Source organism: Mytilus edulis, chromosome 6 (assembly GCF_963676685.1).
Source record: "Mytilus edulis chromosome 6, xbMytEdul2.2, whole genome shotgun sequence".
In the NCBI taxonomy this organism is placed as follows: Eukaryota; Metazoa; Mollusca; class Bivalvia; order Mytilida; family Mytilidae; genus Mytilus; species Mytilus edulis.
The window spans coordinates 24689141-24700233 of record NC_092349.1 but is presented as its reverse complement, the minus strand read 5'-3'; the positions used below and the strand labels follow the sequence as shown (position 1 = coordinate 24700233).

The 11093-nt window shown below is 33.9% G+C and overlaps 1 protein-coding gene across 1 annotated transcript; it reads right to left on the bottom strand.

Moving 5' to 3' along the window:
* Positions 1 to 607: 607 nt before the first annotated feature.
* Positions 608 to 1435, bottom strand: LOC139526304 (uncharacterized). The gene has a single exon (XM_071321434.1). The coding sequence runs from the start codon at positions 1433 to 1435 to the stop codon at positions 608 to 610; it is 828 nt and encodes a 275-aa protein (XP_071177535.1).
* Positions 1436 to 11093: the final 9658 nt, after the last annotated feature.

The window sequence follows — 11093 nt, the reverse complement described above, 5'->3', positions numbered from 1 at the left end:
GAATTACAAGACACACTTGACCAAACACAACAAATTCCTGAGTTAAACAAAGTGACATGTGTATTATCATGTGCATGTGTTTTGTATTCGTTTCCTCGACTGTTTGCTGCTTTGCACCCTTCTTTAGAAAACAAAGCATCTCAACTCTGAAATTTATTTTTTTCAAAAATTCTTCCGCATCACGAAAGCCTCTTTCTACAACCATGACATTATCATCGTGCAGCCATGTGTTAATCTCGTCAGCATTAGTCTTAAATACATGCTTAATGATAGAAGCATCATTGTTATGACCATCAGCATAATATGGGCCGAGGACATTTAAAATATACCCGTCTGTTGCAACAATCATCATGGGCTTTACTAAGGATCTCCCTTTATGCATACTGTAAGTCTGCTTTTGAAAATGATGGTAGGAACTTTTCTGTAGGTAGATATAAGTCCCATCAAGGACAAGAATACCAGTATCTTGGTGATCATCTGCAAACACAGTTCTTGCTGTTGGAGTGGTGTGGTCTCTAGTGAACTTCTCGTGGGACATATGTTGAAAGCCAAGAAACTTTGGCACAAATGACTTCATCAAAGAGGATCTAGCAGCATGCGGCGCTCTTTAAATTTGGTGTATTTCTAATGAGAATAATGTTGCTAAAATTGAATTTGAAAATCTAGTCCTTAGTTTAACTAAAAGGATGGCCAAACATGTCTTTACAGATCTTATTTCAGATTTCCTGAGGTCAGTAACTGTATTTGCAACAGCTTCGAACTGATTCCTTGTTAAACCAGTCAGTCGTTGGTAGTCCTCCTCTGACAATGAGTGTGTACAGTCAAAGTTAAGTTTTCCATTTAATGTCAATGTTCCTCGAACCCTGTCCAATAGCTCAGTGATGTCACTTCTATTAAAAAGTGAAGTGTTATTTACTTCTGGTATCTTTGAAATAGACTCTTGTGTAAAATAGTTTCTCAAAAGATGATTTGGACAACATCTGCTATTTGCTGGTATAACGATACATTTTTCAATGAAAGCTTGAGTTCGAGCCTCATGTGGTACAACGACCTGTCGATGTCGATTACTACTATTTTTCTGACAAACGGTACAGCGTATTTGAGATTTAGATGTAGATGAAAGGTTAAACTGTATAGATTTGGGGCTTATCAGTTCTGTTGGTAATGTTTCTTCTGCCAAAAAATCTGGATCATCATCATCGTTTGTCTGGCAATTTGTTGTACCTAGTCTTATCTGTGGTGAGTTCATCACTTTGTTCATATCCCTGTATATGTTTGCCCTGCATTTCAAGCATATACATGTAGTTGCATTGTCAATATTCCTTTTAAGAGTTTTGGCCAGATAATCTATTAGTTTTTCATTTACTATTGTTCTTCTGTTTTTGACTGTTAAATGCGTCTTATTGCAGAGACCACAACTGTAATTTTTAGCCATAGCTAAGTGTCTAAAGAAAATAAAAAATAAAAAATGTTTCATATACAAATTTGCTTGTATCACCTAGTTTAATTGTATTTTGTCTCTTGTCTTGTTTACATTGTCTATTGTATCTTGTCTCGTTCACAATGTCTTGTCTTGTCCATTGTATCTTGTCCTGTTTACATTTTCTTGTCTCTTGTTTCGTGTACATTGACTTTTGTTTCTTGTCTCATTTACTGTGTATATCGTCACATGAATACTGTTACTTGTACACTGTCTTTTGTTTCTTGTCTCGATGTACATTGTCTTTTTGCAGCCTGTATCATGTCTTGTTTACCTTGTATCTTGTCTCGTTTCTATTTCCGTTTGTCTCTTGTCTAATACATATTGTCGAGTCTCTTGTCTTTTGTCTCGTTAACATTGTCATGTCTTTTGTGTCTTGTCTTATTAAAATGGTGACTTGTCTCATTTACATTGTCTCATGTATTTTGTTTCTTGTCTCGTTTACATTGTATTGTTTCATGTCTCTTGTGTCTTGTCTCAATACAATTGTATCTTGACTTTTGTATCTTGTATCTTGTCTCATTTACATTTTCTTTTGTATCTTGTTTCAATAACATTGTCTCTTGTATCTTGTATCTTGTATCTTGTCTCGTTTGCATTGTATTGTTTCATGTCTCTTGTGTCTTGTCTCGTTAAAATTGTATCTTGACTTTTGTATCTTGTATATTGTCTCATTTACATTTTCTTTTGTATCTTGTCTCATTAACATTGTCTCTTGTATCTAGTCTTGTTTTCATTGTTTTTTGTCTCTTGTATATTGTCTGTTGTTTTCATTGTCTTTCTCTAGTCTTTTGTTTCTCGTCTCATGTATATTGTCTTGTTTTTTGTCTCGTTAACATTGTCCTGTCTCATTTATATTATTTTGTCGCTTGTCCTTTGTCGCATGTCTCATGTCTCAATTACATTGTTTCTTTTCTCTTTCCTCGTTTTCATTGTCTTTTTTCTCTTTTTTTTTTCGTTTGCATCTTGTCTTTTGTTTCTTTCTCGTTTACATTGTTTTGCATCTTGACTCGTTTACATTGTCGTGCCTCATGTTTCATTTGCATATGTCTCAAGTCATTTGTCTCACTGATATTGTCTCCTGTATATTGTCTCGTTCACATTGTCTTGTCTTGTCCATTGTATCTTGTCCTGTTTATATTTTCTTGTCTCTTGTTTCGTGTACATTGACTTTTGTTTCTTGTCTCATTTACAGTGTATATCGTCACATAAATACTGTTACTTGTACACTGTCTTTTGTTTCTTGTCTCGATGTACATTGTCTTTTTGCAGCCTGTATCATGTCTTGTTTACCTTGTATCTTGTCTCGTTTCTATTTCCGTTTGTCTCTTGTCTAATACATATTGTCGAGTCTCTTGTCTTTTGTCTCGTTAACATTGTCATGTCTTTTGTGTCTTGTCTTATTAAAATGGTGACTTGTCTCATTTCCATTGTCTCATGTATTTTGTTTCTTGTCTCGTTTACATTGTATTGTTTCATGTCTCTTGTGTCTTGTCTCAATACAATTGTATCTTGACTTTTGTATCTTGTATCTTGTCTCATTTACATTTTCTTTTGTATCTTGTTTCAATAACATTGTCTCTTGTATCTTGTATCTTGTATCTTGTCTCGTTTGCATTGTATTGTTTCATGTCTCTTGTGTCTTGTCTCGTTAAAATTGTATCTTGACTTTTGTATCTTGTATATTGTCTCATTTACATTTTCTTTTGTATCTTGTCTCATTAACATTGTCTCTTGTATCTAGTCTTGTTTTCATTGTTTTTTGTCTCTTGTATATTGTCTGTTGTTTTCATTGTCTTTCTCTTGTCTTTTGTTTCTCGTCTCATGTATATTGTCTTGTTTTTTGTCTCGTTAACATTGTCCTGTCTCATTTATATTATTTTGTCGCTTGTCCTTTGTCGCATGTCTCATGTCTCAATTACATTGTTTCTTTTCTCTTTCCTCGTTTTCATTGTCTTTTTTCTCTTTTTTTTTTCGTTTGCATCTTGTCTTTTGTTTCTTTCTCGTTTACATTGTTTTGCATCTTGACTCGTTTACATTGTCGTGCCTCATGTTTCATTTACATATGTCTCAAGTCATTTGTCTCACTGATATTGTCTCCTGTATATTGTCTCGTTTACATTGTCTTGTCTCTTGTATTTTATCTGTAAACGTATACCACATTCCGAGTTAATGTATATATTTTATATAAATATGATAACCATATAATTGTTTTGTTATAGATTTGGTCGTTAGTTTTATCAATTGTCTGTTTACCTTTTTTTAATGTTTGGACCTTGTATAGTCAACTGTATGACATGGGGTTTTTCTCATTGATAAAGTCCCAACTGTTTCATATAATTGTTAAAATCTACTTCATTTGAATTTTTGTGGATAGTTGTCTAGTTTGAAATACCAAACTCCGTATTTTCATATATGCACAACCATCTATTTTCTGGTTTCTTCGAACACATAAATCGTTGTGAGGACAGATAAGGAGTATGTAGTATTTTTTTTTTCAAATTACCTATTTTATGAATCCAATATAACATGTATCAATGCTGTTTTTCATGACCATCTTGCTTGAATTTCAAAAGTGCTGCAAAATGTAAAAAAAAACCCAGATAATTATAGTTGATGATAAATCTTTAATGATTTGAAAATAAACAAATAAACAGGATAAGGCCGTAAGAATTTACTCTTTCATTGACATTTCAAAATCAAGAACAATGTTTCAAAACCTTCTTGCACTTTTCACAATATGTAAAATTTCTAATCGATCTTGGGGTATTTAATTAAATCATGACGCTGTACAAATAAAAACTGTTAAGCTAAACAATATTGCGTTTCTTGTACGCTTCGTTTTAGCCTTTAGGATACACCCTTAAAATGGTGACTCTAAGGAAGGTGTTTCAATTTATATTTGTATGGAGAGGGGGGTGTTATATATTCTCTTTCAATTTTAGTTGTCTTCTCTTTGGTCGGGTTGTTCCCATTTCCATTCTCAATTGTATTTCTTTATGTGTTCATCATAAATAAGAACTGCGAACAACACGAAAGATAATCACTTCTTATTTTTCTTGTGTAAAGTGAGATCTTTATAAAAAAAAAACTATCAAAAAGCATATTGCCAGATTACAAAGTAGATCTACATTTTTTTGGTTATTACAAGTGAAAAAGGAAAATGATTCTTCTAAACTTTAAGCCGGAACTTTTTTTCTGTGTGATTATGCACCATTTGAATACTGGTATATTGTTATATGAGTATACGGAAATCATAGTTTATAAATCTTGCAGTACATCCGAAGAGTTGTACATTTACTGAAGCAGAATTGGTTGGAATGGATATATTTTGGAATGCATGAGCACTGGTATAAAATAAGCAGATATTGTATGATTTACCTAAATAGTCTATCGGATATACATGTAACTAGTTCAATATTTTTCCGTTATACTCTTCCTAGGGCTTCGTATTGTGGGCTTTATCAATTTGAGCTATAAGAAAATTCAGGGCCGTAACTAGCCTCCTTTAATAGTGAGGCAAAATATATTAGCGGAGCGTAGCGTGGCGAAAAAAAATTGGGCGAGGGGTCTGGGGCCGCTCAAGGCCCCCAGAAGCTCTAAGAAAAATAACGCAAAATCGTGCATTCTGAGCGTTTCTCGGACTCTTTTTTACATTAAAACACAATTCATTTTTAGCTAATTTTTTTTAAAAAATATTCTGGTCTCAAAGCAAAAACATAGATTCATTGTAATTAAAGACTTTTAGATTTAGGGACAACATTAATAGACAGATATATAGGACAAAGCAAAAATCGTATAATTCTCATAAATCAATCATTAAAACCGGATCTGTCTGTATGTCTGTCTGTTCTTGTCTTGTATTGTGCTTAGACTTTGGTGATTTTTTTTATGACTAGATTTAAATATAGTGACAGTGCTGTATTATACTTTAAGTACTAGTACTGCTTAAGTCGACACTAAGGACCATCTTGACCTTGTTTTACGGTATTAATTATTCTTTTATTGTTGAAGACCCTCCAGCAACTATCAAGATGAAGAAAAGGAATAAAAACTTTTATCATTGATCATTTGTATATTTCTATGCATTGACTTTGTGTGCTATTAGGTCCCGTGCACGTTTACTCCATATTCCTATATTTTCTGTAAAAGGGTCTGATACGACTTAATGCAAGTTTAACCCTTCAATGTAAAAGGTAACTTATGGCAATACATTGACATTTTTTTCAAATGATTTAAAACCGGGAAATTGGTGGTCTTACTTTTAATTTAAACCATGTCAGCTATCTAGTTTTATCTACAAAAAAAGGAGCCAGTTTTGTAATTTTTGATATCAAGTTCAATTCTCCATGCAAAAACCACCATTTTTTTTCTTTGTCCAGAAGAATCGTATATTCTTTAAATATTTTCTTCCACAATGTCTGGACATCGGTGGACATGCAACATTGCAAAACCACACGTTTACAAATGAAAATCAACACTCAGACTATAAAGGTTAAATATTTCGCAGTGGTGACTTGCCATGGCTTTGTTTGTACTTGTTTTTTTGCTTTTAGGCCTTGAATGTTTGTCCTTAATATTTTATTAACTGTGCATTTGGATTCAGATATCGCAGATCGAATTTATTCGTTTATAGCGTATTAATGTACGTTTATTGATTGAGTTAAGCCTGCCAATTGTTATTGTAATGTGTGTTTTTCTATGTTGTGATGTTATGCTATTGTTTCAGAAAAAGGGAGAAGGTTTGGATCCATTAAAACATTTAATCCCGCTGCTTGAAATGTTTGCATCTGTCCTAAGTCGGGAATCTGATATACAGTAGTTGTCGTTTGTTTATGTAATGTATACGTGTTTCTCGTTTTAAAAAAAAAAAATAATATAGATTAGACCGTTGGTTTTCCAGTTTGAATGGTTTTACACGTCTAGTAATTTGGGGTCCAGTATAGCTTGTTGTTCGGTGTGGGCCAAGGCTCAGTGTTGAAGGCCGTACATCGACCTATAATGGTTTACTTTTTTTAAATTGTTATTTAGATAGAGAGTTGTCTCATTGGCACTCACACCACATCTTCCTATATCTATATATAGTCATAAAGTAGGACAATAAATTAACAAAGGACAAACCCGGGACACAGAAGTACAAACAATAGACCATTAACTCTGAAAACTAAAAGTAAAAATAGAAACATGGATAACGGAAAACATGCAGGGGCGACATCAGAGAGTGAACTTGCTTCTTGTAAAAAAACTTTCCGTGAAAACAATTTGATATGGAGAATATCTTTTGTTTTATTTTATTTTGTTGAAATTTCCAACATGAGGCATTTGCCTCATTTGCCTCAATGAAGTTACGGCCCTGGAAAAGAAATGCTAAATAAACCACAAACTTTTAGTTTATGAAGACAGCTTATCAAATTCAACAATATTGAAAGAGTGCTTACAACCTAAATTAAATGGAAAATGTTTCCATTGAATACTTATGATGCCACCCCTACTTTTTGGTAAATTATATAGTAAGTTTGACACCACCCAAATTGGAACTTGATCTGTGTGTATTGGTAATAAGCATTGTTTATCAGTTTCATATCATTTGGTTGAGGTAAACTAAGGTTAGAGATGTATGGAAACCAATTTTGTGGCAGACGGAGGGACAAGGGTAACACTTATTCTTTTCTAAGTGTGCCTCAAGATGAGTTTTGCGTTGATGGCTTGTAGACTTTATACTTTTATAATTGAAGACACTACAACTTCATACAAGTGAGACGTTAAGCAAACAATGATAAAAACATGTTCATTTCAGCATTTGCTACGACACTTTTCAGACTTTTGTTTGAATTTGCCATTTATTAGAAAATAATATTCATATAAAATTAATTGATACAGCACTTTTTGTCGATATTTTCCAGGGTGGGGGAGGGGGAGCTTTTTACATTCTTAGTTATCCTTTATGCAGAATTGCCGGCATGACAACTTGATAAATGATTATTATCAAGGTTGTCATTTAACCTCCTTGATTTGTCTAAATATTTCGTCAGTAAGATGTAGAAGTTTGCACGGTCATAGTTCAAAACAACAATACAAGGAAGTTTTTAACGGCCATGACTGGCTTATTTTTTTTATAAAATTTAGGCCTGGACTGGCTGTACAGCATGTGAAACGACAACAATGGAAGTTTTAAACAACCATAACTGGCTATACAGCCTTTGTTTTCGAAACGATGAATGATTTGTTCTTCTATTATTTATCCCTCTATTTCTCCGTAACTGGTACATTATAAAAATTTTCCGGTGCACAGTATATTAATGGAAATAAACAATTTACTTCAAAGTTTAAAAAAAAAAGAAATCTATTAATGAAAATCGCATTATGAATTATACTTCAACCGTATTTCTAAATGTTGAAAAAATTATAAACGAAAAATGAATTCATCAATTTTCAGGGGACGTCACTCTTTTATTATGTAAACAAACCTATCATGTCGTCTGGGTCGGGCTTTTATAGCCTGTGTTAATAACACGTCTTACGCATTATCTGTAATATGTATGGTGATAATACGTTATATCTATGATTGCTTGATATTTTGATTTTTTATTTACCCCCGTAATATATTTTTTTAAAAATGAAGAAAGAAGACACCCTCCCCCTACAGGACCGACAGACACAAGAATGTAACTTTGTCTAGCAAGAAATATTTTGAATCTTGCAAAATATAATTCAAATAATATATTATCAAAAATATATTCCCAGTTATTGAGGGCAGGCAACAATACATATTATTTGTATAAAAAATGCAATCGTTTTCAAGCTCAAGGCCTGATCCACTTGCCCGGCAGACTCGTAAATTAAACTTACATTTGCATTTATAATTGCTTATTGCAAACATGCAGAATACCAGTTTTTTTTTTATTTACCTGTAGTTAATATTTCGGTTGGAAATGTGTTGCTTACCCGTATTTTTTTGAGAGTGCTTGGTAGTCTTGGTTTTCCGTCTGCATCTAGTTACCGGAATAGCGTCGGAACCGGACCGGTTCATTTGCCGTATTATATAGACTTGTCAAAATTGTAAACAAACGGATATTTTTTCAATTTAAAATATCATGGCCAACGTAGACCACCATGATATTTCATCAGATGAAAAATATAGTAGAGAAGAGTAGCTGGTTGATTATTTCAGGATGGTCTACGTTGGCGCTGATGTCGAATATTGTCTTCAAACGTCACAAAATTGTAGATTTTAAACACTTTTCGTTGTTCATGGCCCTTTTTAAGTCTCTTTTTGCAAAAATCTGGGGACATATTTCAGCAAAATAAGGTCATACGTTTAAGAACAGATACTATAGGTCATTTTACATGCAGGATGGGTTTCAACATAAAAGTTTCTCAAATCGGAAAAAAGGGGGGCCAAATATGCCTCTTATCATACATTGTCCTTTCCTAAGCCGCGAATCATTTAATAATATTGCAAAAATTAATGTCAAACTTCGGACATATAACGTTTTGTGCATTTCAAAAGAGTGGTAGACAAATATTTGTGTACCACGTATAGCATGCTTTTATCCAGTATCATTAAACATCAATTTTAAACATTTCGACATTGCAAAAGACACTTTGGCTATATCAATTAATAAATGGGGGACGTTACACCACTGGAACATCAGTGCACCTCTAGGACAACTGTCAAAAGAACCCTGTATTGAAAGAAACGTCTTGTCCTGCTGCTTGCAACTCAAAATATCTTTAAGCAAAATTCACGGAAAACCCTTCTCTGATCTGCATCGACAGTATACACAAGCCTTGATCGCATGACTGTAGTCTGAGGAATGTTTCCGATTGTCGTGGTCGTTTTGCCCTACAATCTGGTCTGTCTGAACTAGAAATAACATTTATGTCGCACTGCTGAAGGCCAACAATTCTTCTGTGAATGATCTTGTATTTCAGAATACAGTTTGATGCCCAGTAAAGGTTTATAGTGGAATTCATTTTAGATGATTTTGGAAAATAAATACTGTGCTTACTTATTCCATAGATAAGAATCTGATGTACAGTAGTTGTCGTATGTTTATGTAATTTATACGTGTTTCTCATTTTTTATATAGATTAGACCGTTGGTTTTCCCGTTTGAATGGTTTTACACCAGTGACTTTTGGGACCTTTATAGCTTTGTGTTCGGTTTGAGCGAAGGCTCCGTGTTGAAGGCCGTACATTGACCTATAATGGTTTAGTTTTATAAATTGTTTTTTGGATGGAGAGTTGTCTCATTGGCACTCACACCACATCTTCCTATATCTATATACATCTAAAGAAGAAACTGATTTAACTATATCTTGGCCGTATGTTCTGCACCCTGAGTGGGAATTATAATACATTCCACCTATCTGTAATTTATCATTATCAATGCTTACTGATTTCAACGATCTGTTCTGGGAAGAGATATAGAAACTCTCAAGTGAACACTTCTTCATCATGGACAAGAAAATGCCCGCTTAAATGGCACTGTCTTCAGGTACTTCCCCATTGATACACCCAAAATATTGCCGGATCAGCACTTTAGCTTTCTTTAAGTTTCTCTTGATCTCTTCCTTAGTTCACCCTAGGCTGGCCTTACTGCCTACATCGTAACCGTACCGTACCCCTCCATCAATATGGCATCTAGTTGCTAGTAAGACGCAAAATCAACTATGATATATGCACCTTAGATTTATTCTTCAAGTGTATAGTATCATACACAGCCAGGACTGTTGTTCGGTTCGTGGACAATATGAAAAAAACATCAGGTCAAATCCTCTATCATGAGTTCATGTTTGGGTGTTTAGCGAACGGGTGGGGTTTAATTTTCGTGACATATTGAATGATTTCCTCCATCTATTGGTTCTTGGAAGTGAACCACAAATAAAGGCTGTTTTGGCGTGTGCAAACCAGGAACCGCCGCGATCTAGTAAATAATATATGAATCAACGATGTATTTTTCAATTGCCATCGATTCCTCTCAGGTTATACCAATTTAAGAGGCATAGAAAATGGTTCATTTCCTTGTTTTCGAGCCGACGCAATGGCCTTATCAGATGCGTTAATGTTCATTATAATACGGTCTGTTGCAGTATAGGTCAAATTCAATGAACGAGTAATTGTTGATAAATGTAATTTTGGGTTAGTCTATAACTTATACATTGTCTTGTATCAAAGAAACTGACCAATTAGTAAGGCTAACTTAACATTGTTAGAGGGAAGTGTATATATACATGATATAGCCTACCTAACAATCATTCAAGACGCATCATAGTGTTAACAAACTACATGTACTTATAGTATCTGAGGAACGGAGATAGTTATAGAAACTTAAAGTCAAGAAGTGTACAATGAAAATGTGACCAGAGCACATTACAATCATTTTATACAACAAAGAGTGCTAGTCAATCGTGCACTTATCCTGTAAATAAACTCATCATAGAAACCAGGACTAAATTTAGAATTTTCTCCAGACGCGCGCTTCGTCTAGAAAAGACGCTCGAATTCAAAAAAGTGAAAAAAGGCCGAATAAAGTACGAAGTTGAAAAGCATTGAGAACCAAAATTTCGATTTTTTTGCCAAATGCAGCATAGGTAATATATTCCTGAGG